At 41.6% G+C, this 15975-nt stretch overlaps 1 protein-coding gene across 9 annotated transcripts in view; it reads left to right on the forward strand.

Moving 5' to 3' along the window:
* The window catches only part of EML6 (EMAP like 6), a 90791-nt gene that overhangs the window by 21097 nt on the left and 53719 nt on the right, over positions 1-15975 (forward strand). For all 9 annotated transcript variants that reach the window (XM_039569195.1, XM_010402978.4, XM_039569198.1 and 6 more), the window contains exons 3-6: positions 5659-5818; positions 11248-11346; positions 12434-12502; positions 15035-15220. In XM_039569195.1, coding sequence (XP_039425129.1) covers positions 5659-5818; positions 11248-11346; positions 12434-12502; positions 15035-15220 — 514 coding nt within the window. The remainder of the gene's footprint in view (positions 1-5658; positions 5819-11247; positions 11347-12433; positions 12503-15034; positions 15221-15975) is intronic.

A 15975-nucleotide genomic window follows, 5' to 3' on the forward strand; every position in this document is an offset into this window, starting at 1 on the left:
TTCCACCTAGGTGAGTTCTGCAGAATAGTCAGAAATCAAACCCTTGTCAAGATGCCCCTTGGATTCCCAGGGCACTTTAAGTGTGCTCGAGCGGAACAGCAAGCTGTTAATGTGTGTGTTTCCAGGACCTTTATTAGGTCTGAGCTGCACATCCACTTCATAAATGATTCCATTTGGGCTCGGTTTGTGGCCCAGCCCAATGCAGTGATTCCAGTCACAGTTTGCTCTGACTTCATTTGGATCTGGGGGTGTTTGCTTCCTTGGAGGAGCAGATGGGATCTGTCTGGGACAGGTCACTGAATTCCGGAATTGCAGTGCAGAGCCAGCCTGGCTTCTTGGAAATAGGAAGCTGGTGCAGAGTGATGAGTAAATGCTAGAACCTGTGGCTGTGTGGCTCTTCTTCCTACACAGGGAGCATGGAGGGGAAAACCAGCAGTGGAACAGCTAGTAAGAGCTTGGAACTAAAACATGCCTAAGTGATCTTAATAAAAGCCTATCACTCTGTACACATATCCTGTTCTCTGTTATATATAAACAAGATATTGCCATGTAGAAATCAAGCCAGTAAATTAAAACATTGCCATTGCAGTATTTCCATCAGCATTTGTTTTTATTTTGTCAGGATAAATATGCTCTGTACTCGAGTTGCTTGCAAGAAGCATGTGGCAATATTTAGTATATTTAAAAGTATCATTAGACCTTTATGTTCAGATGTGTAAATTCACTTGTATGAGTGTGTGCATTAACTGTATTATATGTGCACACAGAGAGTCTCTGTGTCTCAGGGCTGACAGATCTGCTCCCTCTGTTCTCCCACTTGTTCCACATGTTTGCAGTGCCCTCCCAAAGCCTCCATCACCTGCCCAATGGTACATGCCGATTAAAATTGGTTATCGTGGCATGTGATCTGCCTGCCAGCTCTGTGCTGCTCTGCGGGTCTTGGGCTTGTGCTGGAGGAGCCAAAGGTTGGGAGCTGTGATTGTGCACGTGCAACAATCTCCTATGTTGTTAAGAGCTGGATTTTCCTCAAAAGATGGTTGTGGTGTTGCAGAAGTTATTTGGGGGGGAGATAAGATGTAGCATTAGCCTGTCAGATTGCTGCAGTTTTTGTCTCAATGCTCTCTCAATTTTTACAGATCTCGTGGGGTTTGTGCGGATTGTTTTCTTGTTACCTTGTTACTCTTCCCTTTTTTCTGGCTCCTCTTCCTTTTCTGGTGTTCCCTTGCTCGTGAAGGCCCCTGCGTTTGCTTCCATTTAACTGCTGGTCTTTGTTCCATTATTCCTTTCCATGGGGCTTGGTGATGTTTTGTGTTGTATTCAGAAACAGGGATCAGGCTGCATCTTGCCTTATTTTGCTGCTGAAATAGCTCTGTCTGTACAGCGAGTTCCCTTTTGACCCCACAACTGAGGAAAGAAACTCATTTTGCTCTGTGAAATGGGGAATTGCTGAGTGAGTGTTTGTGTTCTTCGCTGCCATGTGAGGACAGCTCTGTCCCTTAGCACTATGTAAGCAGTAAAATCCCTGGTTTTCCTATGTGCGGCTGGCCTGCCAGGAGCCTGGAAGTGTCCTGCCAGGAGCAAGAGGAGGCAACAAAGGAGAAAATACCTGCTGGCACATAGTGGCTATTTTGGGACAGGCTTGGAGCTTCTTGGAAATGATGTTTCTTCAGAGATATTTTTGCTGCAGAGAAAAAAGCCTCAGAAAAATTGTTGTTTTCTAATATGTCCTTTGTTCAAGCATAGCAGAGTCAGTGCCCTGAGTACTTCACAAGTTTCACCTAAATTCTGAGGAAAGACCTGCTGTGTTCTCTGTTCTGCTAAACTGTGGGGTTTGTAGGTGGTTTTTAACAAGAACCATCAATTCTTTCATTGTGAAAAGAGACTTCCTGAGGAGAATTGATAGAGTACAGACACTATCTGCCTCTCCCAAAGTCTCCATTAGCATGATCTAGCGCTGTTACAGAAAACTGCAGAATTCTGTGAAGGTTTGTCTAAACAGGAAAGGTTATTCCAAATTTAAAACTGGATGCATTTGAAATAGAGATTAATTGATCAGTGTCTAACTATCTCGAGTTAGTTTAGATTAACATCAAATTTACATGCTGCTTTAAAGTGCAAAACATCCCAGCATGGAGGATGAATTATATTGTCAAGAGCAGGTGATTTCAACCAGTCTAGTGATTTTGTTCAGAACTGCAGGTGTTTGTTTCCTTTTCAAAAAGCACTTTCTTTTTTGTCAGGTGGGATGCTCTGGAAACCAGCTTTGGTTTGTATGAACAAAGAATCATTGATAGGATGGTTATTAAAAGATTCAAATGAATATGACATTTGAAATAGAAAACATAACTTAAAAAATTATGCACCAAAACTACAAAAGCAAATGTTCAGTTTTTGGCTGCTGCAGTGAAAAAGTATTTTGCCTCTCTGATAAATAGGATAGTGCAGTGATAGATTTAAAAGACCCAGAGTAGTGAGATTTAAACCTCTATCTCTCATCTGATACACCCATTTCAAGGTCTCCATCAATTCCCTATGCCTGTATTAAAGATAACAGAAGTGCTTACTTTTTGCAGCATCAGGGAGCAATTATCTAATGCAAGTTAACTGCTGTGAGCCAAAATGCATTTTTACTTTGATTACTTTAGGCTTTCTTGATGTATTTCAGTATTTGGAGCCATAGAAAAGTCTAGTTTGGAAGGGGCCTTCAGACATCATCCAATCCAACTTTCTCTTGAGAGCACGGCCTTAGATTTGATTGTTTGGGGTCCTGTCAAGCCAATTAAGTCCTGAACCATTTCCAGTGAGAGGAATTCTACCACTTTTCTAGGGAACTATCCTGATCTTTAGTTTTTCTAGTGAAGAATGTTTTCCTTGTACCCAGACAATGTTTCCCTCAAAACAGCTGGTGTCTCTTTCCTTTGTCCTCTCCCTGTGCATCCATGTGAAAAGAGCATCTCCACCTTCTCTGTAACTGCTTTTGAGGCTTGAGCCACCTCTGAACTTTTCTACTTAATTCTACCTTGGAACTTCAGATTTGTACTCTGCTTACAAGTGTATGGAACCTGTTAGAGAAAGCCAATATAGACAGAAATACAGTGTAGACAAGAAGCAAATACTTTTAGTCCACTGGAATTCTAATGTATTATTTAAAAAAAAAAAAATCTTGGAGCGGGATATTATTGCAACAGAAATTGCGGAGGTAGTGTGAGTTTCCCATCTGGCAAGGCCCCCAGACCAGATGGATCCACTAATGACTTTTATAGAGCATTTCATCAGACCCTGCTGGAACACGAGTGCGGCATCTTTAATTATCCTAAATTAACACGGTTCCAGCCTTGGATGCTTAGATTCAGGCTTGTTGATCTTGGAAGGGAAGGAAAAGGAAATGTTCCCTGAAAGATCATCTTCCTAGCAGATGTTTTTATTAATGAGGTATAATGTTAAAATATTACCTGAGCTTTCTTGGCTCATCCTGAATGGATCATTTGCGTAAAAGAAGTGCCTGTGGATGCACTTAAAGAGCTTTTTTGCAGACACATCAGAGTGCTTTTGGAATTTACACAGGTACATTCAGCCAGGAATCCCATTGCTTTCTTTGCCTTCCCTGGAAGGAAAGGAATGGGCACTCCCAAAGAGTTGATCTCTGCCTCTTTCCCTCTGTGTGCACCTGTTCCTGTTGCTGTTCCCACAGAAAGAAGTTCTTGTGTGGGGAAGTGTCTGCCAGGGACAGTGGGCAGCACCAGCAGCAACTGCTGCTGCTTTGATCCCTTGTTTCCATCCCAGCTCCTTAGCACAAAGGAGTTTGTGTCCTTTTCCCTCAAACCTGGAAAACAGAGACATTTTCTTGGGAAATTTCTTCTGCTCACATTCCACACCCCCCCCCCCCCCTTAGATCTCATCCTCCCTGTAGAAAGAATAGGAATTAACCCTGTAATAATTTGTTTTCTGTACCATAAATTGCTATTATTTGAATGCCTTGTCTCTTCTAATCATATTTTCATAAAAATATAACAGTATTTCAGTGTTTTCCAGTGGTGCAAATAGTGATGCGGTTTCATTACAAATGGTCTAGTTGTGGGATGTTGGCTTAGAAAAGTTGAATAAATGCACCTTTACAGTTCAAAACACAGGCAGTGAAGTTGACACCCATTTAAGGAGGCAGAGAAGGGCATGGAAATCTTACACCCTGAAGACAGCATGGGATCTCTGCAACAGAGATATTGTATAGGTACACTTAGAATTTTTATAGTTGAACACACATCAAACGTGTAAGTCATATACAGGTATCAAACAGTCACCAAGAGTTGTTCTTGAAATTTGGCTTCATTTCCTTCCTCTAACCCACTGTTCTATCTGCCAAAAATAAGCTCTTGATTATCTAAGAGCCAGACTGAACGTGGGCAGGGGGTGTGCATCGGAAAGGCTGGTGGCGGGAGATGATGTCCTCAGCAGGGGTGGGAAATCAGATTGCTAATTTAGGTGCCAAAAATTGATATTATTCCCTAATTTTAGTTCCCCCACTGGCTGACTTCATGCATCAGAAAGGATAAAACAAATACCAGAGACATTCAGTACAGATGTGCTGATGTTTAGGAAATATGTTCCTGCTCTGAACCCAAGAGGAGGCTCTGGTGTGTGAGAACTGCTCTGAGCTAAATGGTGGCACGTGTGATTAAGTTCTCCTCTAGCAGTGAGAAGAGATCAGCCCAATTAATCTTTTCCTTCTGGTTCTTGAAGAAAAGTATCCTAACTTAATTACAGCTATCACACCTTAAGTTTGTGGTGTCACCTTTTATTGCCTGTATAGGTTTAGAACTGAGGTAAGCTGGTACTCTATATAATGTACAACCCAAGCCTGGGGAGGAAAGGAGGAATGGGCAGGGGAGATAGAACAGTTAAATGTGTGCTAACATTGTTCTTTTTCCTTTAAATGCATATGTTTACAAAACTTTCTTAAGCTTTTTGATTAATTCTTCTTAATAATTAGTTTTATCTGCTCCTGGGATAGCAGAAGTATTCAGCTCCCCTGAGCCACCTGTTGAGTGCCAGTTTATTAATAGGATGTTTTTCCTTATTCCATGCGTAGCTCCCATGCTCAGCCATTGTTCAAATTTGTTTCCTGGGCAACTGTGTAAATCTGCCTTTGTATTCATATGACTTTGCAGAGGAGGGTTTATTATTATTTTCATATTTGAAGGGTTGTGAACAGAAATATGGTTTGATGCTGGTGAAACAATTTATTTCTGTGTCACCCTGAGATTGCTATGTTTAAACATATAAAGATGAAAGGATTTCTTGTGTGTATTTCTCATAGTGAACAATACTCATTATTGAGCCTCTGGTCCATATTTCAGAATATTTGAGCTGATGTGCAAAAGAGGAATAAATAGTAGAAAATCATCCATTATAAACCTGTGAAAGACTAATATCTAAGTTTGTGTTTTCAATCAGCTTATCAATAAAAAGTATTTAAAAATTCTCTGGTTATGCTTTTCCTTTTTCTAGTTAAAATATTATTACATGATAAATTGTACTCTGCACTCACCATGTCACTCTCTGCAAAACATTCTAAGTAAATACTGGAAGAGACTGCGTTTTGAAGACAGCTGCTGTGATCATTCCCAAGGTGTGTTATAACTTGAAGTGTGTTGTTTGCAGCCTTGCAGTTCACCCGGATAAAACGCTGGTAGCCACAGGGCAGGTTGGGAAGGACCCCTACATTTGCATCTGGGATTCCTACCGTGTGCAGACCGTGTCTGTCCTGAAGGATGCGCACACGCACGGAGTCGCCTGCCTGGCCTTCGACTCGGACGGCCAGGTCAGTACAGCTCCTTCTCTGGGTTCTGAACTGAGCTGGATTTCTGGTTCTCAGAAAGATGCACGTTCCGTGTTTTGTGTTTCAGTAGCTGCAGTGCTGGAACTGCTGTTCCGATTTAATTGTGATTGCAGTTCAAGGCCTAGGTTTGTATTGTAATTGTAATTGCAGTAGGAGGACTGCAAATGCAGCTCGTGCACAGGAGGTGCTTTTGGGATGAAATCACAGCTTGGCCTCTGAGTGGAGTGGAGGCATCAGGTGTTGGACAGGTATCCAGAGCAGAAATGCCCCTCTGTGGCTTAACTGCAGTGGCTTCACCATGTACTTGTTACCTGCTGTCCCAAGAAATCAGTTCCTGGCAAAGCCCTCACAACCCTGCAGCTTTTCTGGCAGAAGAGCTGCACTAATTTCACTGCTGGGAGAGTCTCCTTGGCTGGGGTGCACAGGCAATTTAATTGAATAATGGCATTAGGACACACAGTGTTGCATTGTACAATTGGGTTAGTCTAGATGATACCTTGAGACAAAATTTAAAGTATAACTAAATGGTGGGCTGTTCCCAGCTAAACACAAGGATTTTTTTCTCCCTGGCAGTATTAAAAGCTTTCAGTTTTGAGTGAAGTAGGAGGCAAACAGACCTAAAATTCACATATACCTGAGAAATACTTCACAGAGCTTTATAAATAAATATCTGGCTGTGCAATTTTGTCATTATTGATGACAATTTTGTCCTGGTGAGTTTCTTGATGTAATAGTTGCTAAAGTATTTTTAGGAATGCTTAGATTAGTTGATACCAAAAACCTCAGACAAGAAAACCCTCGGATCAACAGAACAAAATTTCTAATGGTGTAATATTTTTTTAAGATACTGTTCATTCAGAAATAAATGCTTTTCATTTTTCCCCTCATTTTTAACTTCGTGAGACTGGTGGTTAAACTTAAAGCTATTTAAGCACCTCATGGGAATGAAGACTCAGGAGCCCAGAGGGTGTTTGAGGTGGAGGCCTTCCTGAAGATCCTGCTGGGTGCTTGCTGTAATTAAAACCCAAACTCACTCCCGCGTTGACCTTGCAGAACAGTGACAATTCCCTTTCTGGAAGTGCTTGGGAAGTTGCAGTTTATTCTGGAAATAAAAAACTGCATTGAACACTTTTCTATCTGGAGAACAACCAGTGCTGGAGAACATGAATATGGATAATGCATCTTGGCTTTTGCTGCTCTTCCTGGCTTTGCAGGAGAAGCTGCTGCACTGAGCCAGAATTAAAGGGCATGGTAGGAAGTCTGTGAGTATTTGGAACTCAGAGCTGCTGGCAGTTCTGGTTTGTTATGCAGCATTCCCAAGGGAGCTGGTGTCTGTGACGGGGCAAAACAGGTTGTGCAGACGCTGCTTGCACCTCCCAGTGCAAAGCTTTCCTTCTTTTATATGCAAAGGCTGTTAAAAGGCAGGGAAGATTTGCATTTCAGCCTCAAAACACAAATAAATGCAACAGTCAGGTATGGTGTAGATGCAATAAGAGCTGTATTCTTTTCACTGCTAACTCTGCCAGCTGTCCATTTCCTAAATAAAAGTACGCAGAAGCAAAGCCCGGGTGACTCTGCTGCATTCCCAGAGGGGATCTCCATGGATTCAGCTTGGCTCCTTGTGCGTTCCTGTGCGACTGCTGCGCCATGTGCAGGTCTCAAACACAGGGCCACCCTACCTCTCCCTGAGCCAAGTTAATTGACTCTTACTGAACTAGAAACTCTGGGATATCTGTTCCTTTTGGATGAATTAGTTGGGAAATATTCCTCCTGGCCAGACTTGAGCTGACCCTGCACGGAGACAGCACAGTCGTTCCTGCAAGTGCTTCCCTGGCATCGTGTTCCACGGGGTGGAGAACGCAGATCGGTGTGCACAGGCTTTGTTATTGTTTCTAATAAATGGAGATGATCAATACACATGGGAGAGCTTGAATGCTACCTTTGTTTTATATACCTTCAGTACAGCTTTTGGCGACAAGTAGGGTCAGAGTGAACTTCCTATTTTGTTTTACCTGGGTTTAATGCAGTCCTGATGGGAGCTGAATTTCTTGCAGAAGTGTTGCTGTTTAAAAATACATCGTTTAGTCTGGGCTTTTTCTGTCTGAGCAGGAGCTGCCATTTAGCAGGAGGGAAACTGCACTTTGTTCAAATGTTTAATGAGGAGTTGTCATTTTGCCTGCAATTAAAATGTCTTCAATCATGAGTTAACTAAAGTTTGTCCTTAAAAGTACTAACATCTCCCCTTCACAGAATTACCTACAAAGCAGGTGCCTCATACTGAAGTATTTTATCAGTACTACACAGTTCAATTTCTGCTCTGACTTATTTCAGATTAACCCTTTTTATGTGCTTTTAAAAATATTTTTTACTGGAGTGGGAAGGGCACTGCCATAGTTCATACACACCTCATGAAAAATTTAGAAATGCAACATTAGGCTTCTTTAGCCAGATCTTCCAAATCCATATAGATTCTTAAATAATTGTTTAATTTTGTGCCTGAACTACTTGGCAGATATTTTCTTCTGGTAGTTCTGTGAATTCTCTGAATAGAATTCAAATTCTCTTCCAGAAGGAGAACTAAAAGTGTGTTTCTACCAAAAAGGAAATTCAGCATTTATCACTTTTCTGCCGGCAGGAGACCTTCCTCAGCAGGCCTGTGTTAAAAGAAAATACAAAATACTTCTTAGTTTCCCATAGTGTTTTCACTGCTGATACCAAAGTCAGCAAGGGAATAAACTTTCTAACACAATTTGAAGTTTTAAAAAGCAGCCATTCTGTATTCCAGCCCTGGACACAGTTGGAGGAGTGATTTTTTTCACTAATCACAACTCTGTGTCATGAAACTTTACAACAGGTCATTTATTCCATCCTGATCAGACATATTACAATGTATTTCCCAGCTAATACATAAACGCCATTTTCCCCAGAGCTAATTTCCATGCCTCTGCCCCTTACTGGAGCTCCGTTTGTGGTCCTAGAGCTTTGTCTAAAGGGGTCTCTGGTGCTTGTACTCACTGAGAGCCCCCAATATTGTAATGACCTTGCCTTGAACTTCTCTTAGGGCGTGCATTGGATTTTCTTGTTTCACAACTGCCACAAAACCCGCTCAGGTTCCTCATTATCTGTTTATCCACTGGTTCCAGCTACCTTTAGTATCCTGTGGGTCTTTTATATGCTTTTATCTAGTTGGCTAGTTAGTTGTTACACTCTATTTTGCAGTTTCAAGGGAATGGAGCATTTCTATCCTCCATGTTGTCTGTCGAGTCCCCCCTTCTCTTGAGACTGTCTCTTTCAGACAAGTCTCAATACTTCATGTTCCCGCACAAAGTGTTGCAACAACTGTAGCATTGAATTAAATTGCTTTCCAAAATCAAAGGAGTATAATTGGAGATTGTCCTGCACTCCCTGGATGGAAAATGTTCTCTTGGCCCTAACTCTTCTTCGTGGTTGTTGCCAAAGTACCCTGCGGGGAGACATTAATAGTGCTTGGAAATAGGAACCTTTAGGAAGCCACTTATAGGCATTGTCTCCACATATAAAATAGGTCCCATTCCCAGTACCGAAGGTCTGATTTCCTATTTCCCACTGTTGGCCTGCTGATGGATGCAGGGCTCAGATGTGTGATTCTTCTGTGTCCTCAGTGCCATTGGGCCAGTGGAGTTTCTCAGTGGCCCTGCAGCTGGGAGTGGTGTGACACTGACCAGCTCCAGCACCCTAAGTTCTATGGACATTTTGAGTAATGTTAAAGCACAGAACTCCATCCACATTGTGAGTTCTAGCTATAACAGGGTTATGTTTCTTAAGGGGAAATATTATTAAATCCTGCAAAAACTATCATTTTATTTCTTTGTTCCACTGTACAAACTTCTTTAACTCTCCCCTCACAACTCTGTTATGAGTCAGAGCCCATTGACAGAGTTCTACCTTCCCCCCCCCATAGGGTGAACCCTCCAAGGGAACCTTGTTCCTCCCAACAATATTTGAGAACAGATCTAGACTGCCTCATGAAAACATTCTGTTCCTCTAGGAGCAGCTCATTTCCTCTCTCTGTATTTTGATTCCAGTGGAAGGAGACTGGACTCAGAGGAATTTGTGGTATAAGTCTGTAAATAGTTTTTTCTGGTGGTGAGGGGTCTTGAGTAGGGTCTTTTGGATGGTTTTTGTTTTGTTGTTTTCATTAGCTCCACATTGCTTAGTGCGTTTTCTGGTGGGACGGTGGTTAAGTTCTGCATTATTCACTAGGCAGGTATTGCATTGGGATAATGCCTGTTGTCAGCTCCCATTAAACCCAAGTCCCAAAACATCTTTTCATTCCTCTAAATCAGGAAACTGTAACTGTTAAGACAGCAGAGGGTGTGTGAACCTACTGCACTTGATGCGGAGGCTGTTGAGGGGCTCTCCCAAAAGGGAAAATGTGCACTGTGGATTTACACTCAGGAATGGGATGAAAAGGCCTTGAGTACCTGCTCTCTGAATTATTGCTACAGGATGAAAACTGGAGCCTTCTGTTCCGCTCTGAACAGTTACTTTCTCTCTCTGTTATATGGTTGTTAAGGGCTTTATTGCATTAAATGTTTTTTCTAATACAGCATGTCAGAGGAGTTTCTGGTAATGACACTTGTTTTCTTTGGTGGCTCAGTCCTTTTCTGTTATCACAGACAGCTCCAGATTTTAAACATTTTGCTTACTGAAAGTTTGAGCCCATTTTTTACGGAATTCACGTTAAGTTGGACAAAATGAGGACAGTCACTGGAAGGGAAAAGACCTACAACTTCCATAGTAATTGCTGATCTTCTGGGTATGTCAGAGATGGATGCACTCTGCTTTTTCCCTTCCAGATTTCCCCCTCCATTTTATTCTGTTCTTTTTATTTCTTGCATTATTGAGATTGAAAAGTGTTAAAGTTAGGTTCTTTTAATTGATGACCAAGAAAACTTGAATTTAGCTTGGTTATTAATGAATTAGTTATTTTAACTGGTGATTTGATACATCAAGCTATATAAAAGGTAATTATTGAAAGTACATCCAGTTCTGGTTCTAAAGCTCAACAAAATGAGCATAATGAACAAAGCAGTAGTTGGAAATAGTGAAAGCTTTTATTTCCCTTTCACTTTTATTATCAGATTAATAAATCAAAGTGCTAGAGAGGTGTGCACCTGAACCTCAGATATTTCAGGGTAAGAATTTCGCTTGGAACATTGGTAGCCTGAAATCAATAACCTGACCTTTTAGAGATGAGACATTTCGGTGCTCTCTCCAGTGAGTAAATGTTGAGTGTGAATGCCTTTGGAATGTGGTTCAAACCCAGGTCATGTGTGGGAAAATCCATTTGTGCACATAATCCTGGGATCTACAGCAAAGTGATTTGGGGTTGATTTCCTGTTAACTGGATTGTTGTTGTTTTTCCTCAGCGTTTGGCTTCTGTGGGACTGGATGCCAAAAACACAGTGTGTATTTGGGACTGGAAGAGGGGAAAGCTCCTGGCGACAGCTACAGGCCATTCTGACAGGGTAATTGTATGGAAGCATTCCTGGATTTTGTCTGGGAGCTGCATGGGTGTTTTAAAAGTAATTTTTTGATTGTGTTAGGTTAATGCAAAGGCAATTTTGGTCATTCTACCTGACTTGTAAAATACTGGACAAGATATTTATTCCTTCTCATTGTGCCAGACCCAGCACAAGGCACTGTTAGTAAGCCTAGAGAGGAAATATGTTGTACCTACACACTGAGTAGGGTGATCTGTAGGTCTTCATATGGGATGTGAAATGGGAGCTCAATGGCCAAAGATCATCTTGTCTCTGAGTATGTCAAAAAGACAATTTATTCTGAGGGAAAATTTACTTATATCCCTTTCACTTTTCCTTAAGACAGTTGCCTGTGGAAGAAACTTAATTGGGATAAATATTTCTTTTATATCTGTTAGCTTCAGGTAAAGGATCATAACTTAAATAAAGATGTGAACTGACCAGGTTTGAATTTAGAATGTTATTCAGGATTAGGGAATGTTGTACCGGGTTTAGCATAAGCAAAATACCTGCCTGACATATTTAAAAGCACATGGATGCATACATTAAAGTACATTGCCATGTTCCCAATACAAAAAGCATCTTAGTCCTTGTTCAGATTTTCTCTTCCAGAACTGATTCACTTCCCAGTTTTGCATGTGTGGAAGTTTTGCTGCTGGCCTCAGTAGGTACAAGATCAGGTTCTGAATTAGCAGAATTCTCCAGGACAGGCAAGAAGTATTAAAATCTTAGTCCCAGTTGACTTTCCCACCCAGAGAAAGGAGCTTTTGCACAGAAGAGGGAGTGGAAAGAATGCCTATGTAAGTATTGTTTATTCATTAACATCTTGGAGCTGGAATGGATTGGCAGTGTGGAGTCAGGGATGAAGTGTGTTGACAGAACTCTGTGAGGAACCCTCCATATTTGCCTTGACCTTTGATTACAAAGAGTTCCAAATTTACCTGAAGAGTGCTCTTTCACTTGTAGTAATACGTTTCAAGAGAAATTATGGCTAAGCACTGGTAAAAGCAAGCTGAACCTAGATGCCGTTACTGTATAGGTTAAAATATCAGCTTAATGTATTTCTTAACAGATATTTGATATTTCCTGGGATCAATATCAGCCAAACAGGATTGTCAGCTGTGGAGTAAAACACATAAAGGTAAAGAGCTTTCATTATTTACTTGGAAAAAGTACTTGCACAAAAAAATCTGGGTTCTTACCTGATGAGGACTTGAAATATAGGACTGTTTATATTTTTCTTTCTTTACGCTGTGAACATTTTGCAAAATGTTTTGTTTGAAGCCAGTTGAGACATTCAGCAGTGCCTGAGCTGCAGATTCCCTGAACAAGAAAGTCGGGAAGATCCTTTGGTGTAATTTTCATTCATTATATACTTACAATTTTGGGTCTTCTGCCCTCTCCATTCCACCCTAATGGTCTCAGCCTTTAGGGGTTTCCCTCTTCCAGCATCACAAAGGGTCCCTGAGCAGCTGTAGGAGGAATAAAGATACAAAGTATGAACAGAATGACCTGCTCTTGGGCTTCTCATGGAACACCACTGAGAAATGTGCAGGGCCTGCAGAGAGAAAACTCTGGTGCCCCACTATTTGCTCCCTCTAAGTCACCCTTTATGGAAGTGTTTTAAATGTAAACCTAATATATATCAGATGTTTGGGGTAAAACATTCTCATGCCTGTGGAAAGCTTAGAAACAAATCCTTGTTTGCCAATATCCCCTTCAGGTTTCTATTTTTCTCTAGTCTCCTCAAAAACATTCCTAACAGATGGCAATTATTTCACATGACTGGGGTGGGAAGAGCTTTAACTAGAAGTTTAGGAAACCAGTTAATATCTCTAGTTCTGGTTCCTGAGAAGCTCGTGCCCTTAAACCACCACTGCTTTCAACTGTGGGTGGTTTTGGCAGCACTGATACCATCTGTTGTGTTCCACAAGCTGTTTTCCAAAACCTGTCTTTGGCACCTGTCTTCTGTTTAAAATGGCCATAATCACCCTGAACACAGAGAATACCAGGCACTGTAGATACACAGAGAAAAAGGAATGCCAACAAATAGGAAAAATGCAGCATGGAGGGGAAGTGACTCCATGTTTCCCTCCAGTGGTGCTCCAGCAGAGGCCTGAACTTGCTGTTCAGTACAAAGTGGCGGGAATGTGATAATAACAGCTCTGAAGGAATAGTATCACTGTGAGAATTGGGACTAATGCTTAGGAATTGTGCTGTTTATGCCTTTAGCAATCCAGTTCTGCTGGCTCATTTGGCTGAGCAGGGATTAGAAGCTGAGGTAAAGCCCAGGAGCAAAGGAATCTCACACTGAGCTCAGGATCCTCCCTCCACCCTTCTAACAGTGCTGCCTGCTCTCCCACCCTTCGTCAGCAGACCAGAAGGGAGGAGAGTTTAGGTTTTACTCACAGAATGAGAGCCCTGGGGGCAGTATTCCCTCTGCCTTCTAAATTGGCTGATGTTAAGAGGCAAAGGGAAAATTTAATTGAATTAACAATAGAGAAGGAGCTGAAATAAAAAGCCTTGATCCAAGGATTTTCTGGAATAAAGAATTTTAGAAAAATACCTAAAAATCTGGCTGTAGGCAAATGAATAGAAATGGGAATAGATGGATGTGATAAATCCATGTCAGACACATCATTATTCCTGTCCAGTCTCTGCCTGTGTCTGTCCAGTGTCCATTGGATGGAAGAGCAGGGATGGCTCCACTGACAGACTGTGCTGTGCTGCACCCCAGGGATTTGCTGTTCTGTATCTGCACGTGTCTAGAATGTCCTGGTGCTGACAGGACTGGAGATTTCAGCAATTCTCTTGCTATCTCTCATTGATAGTCTCTTTATTCTGCCTTCCCCAGAAGGTCTGGTCCTTGAGGGACAACTGAGTACACAAACTGTCCTCTCTGCTTGTTTATTTAAATCAAAAAAAGCTCTCTTATTCAGAAACAAACATCTGATATTTCTAGCTCTCCTCCAAAGACAACCTTCTGAGACAAGCTGTTTTCTTCACTTTTTTCCTCCTCCCCAGTCAGTCTTAGATTCCTCTTTGCAGAATGTTGATGACTTCTGTGTGGCAGCTGAGCAAGTCCCCATTCCACCCTTGGGAACCTGTTACTCTGGGAGTCAGGGAGCTGTCTCATGTACGAGCGTTCGCAGTCCCTGTGGAACAGATGGTTTCTCTGTGACTATATTTGAGGGACAGAACTCTTTCAGTGCACTAGGGAAGGGCAGAAATGTCTGCTCCAGCACGCAGGTGGTGTAAGATAAAGCATTTTATCACTTCAGTGCTGTAGCTGTGTTTTGCAGAAAAGAAAAATGGGATTTTCTTGGGTTTAAAAACATGCACTTGTCTGGACAGCATTTCCCAGCAAAACCTGATGAAGGACAGTGAGAGAATGAGAAGGGGCAGTGTGGCTATAGTGAGGCAGCATTGAACCTCACCCTCTTAAGCAGTTTGATCGTTTGGTTTGGGTTTAGATGTACTACATTTGCCTGGATATTTCCTTGGTAAATGGGCAGGCTTTGGAGTGGTGGGTGTTCTGATAGCACCACAGGAATCACTTCAGTGCCTGCCCAGGCACTGCTCTGTCAGGATGTGTGTCTGAGATCCTCACATTAATGTGAAAAACCAGAAATTCTGCAGAAACTTCTCCTGATCTGCCATTTACATTTCACAGTTTTGGACATTGTGTGGAAATGCCCTGACAGCAAAGAGAGGAATATTTGGTAAAACAGGAGATCTCCAAACAATCCTGTGTTTAGCCTGCGCTAAAGAAGACATCACCTACTCCGGGGCTTTAAATGGAGACATCTATGTTTGGAAAGGGCTCAACTTGGTCCGCACAATTCAAGGAGCACACAGTGTAAGTGGTGCTTTCATGTCTGTTTGATAAGGAACTGTTCATTGAATTGAAAAACTTCCTGAAGGCTTAGCTACAAAGATTTCCTTCCATTTCGGGTCAGAAGGATGTCTGAGGCTGTTCAGCAATTAAGAACTTAGATGCAATGTTGTACGTGTTGCCAACAGATGCTGAGCTGATCGTGCCAGAACTGTTGATATTTATAGCCTCCATCTAACCAAATAAACCAAATGTCAGATGAAGTCTCTAAATCTAAAGTTTCACAGATTGAGTAGCTTCAGTTATTATCGGTTTACTTAAAAATAATTGGGAAGCAGATTATCTGGGCTTAAATAGAATTTTACTATTATTATAGAATTACTAAAATTCCCAACACTGGAGTCTGACTCTTCAGAAGAGCTTCAGTGTGGAGCAAACCTGTTGAATCTGTGAGTTTGCATTCCAGCCATACTCCAGAGACAGTTTACTCCAATTGCTTTCATAACACACACCCACAAACCACCACCCCCAGTCTGGAGCTCTCATAATTACAGAGTGAAAGGGGGATGTACAGGGTTGTGTTAGATTTCTAACCACTCCAATGTAATTAATTTGCCTCTGTTGTTACTACAATAAAGACACAGTAGGACTTCCTTGTCTTATTTCAGATGTATTTGAGAACTGCTCCTATTTGGAATATGACTATGCGTAATGGCATCCTGGTGTGGGGTTTTTGGAAAAAAAGGAAGCAAGACAATTTTCTTAAGGAGAGTGATATG

The sequence above is a fragment of the Corvus cornix genome, chromosome 3 (genome assembly GCF_000738735.6).
Source record: "Corvus cornix cornix isolate S_Up_H32 chromosome 3, ASM73873v5, whole genome shotgun sequence".
NCBI lineage: Eukaryota > Metazoa > Chordata > Aves > Passeriformes > Corvidae > Corvus > Corvus cornix.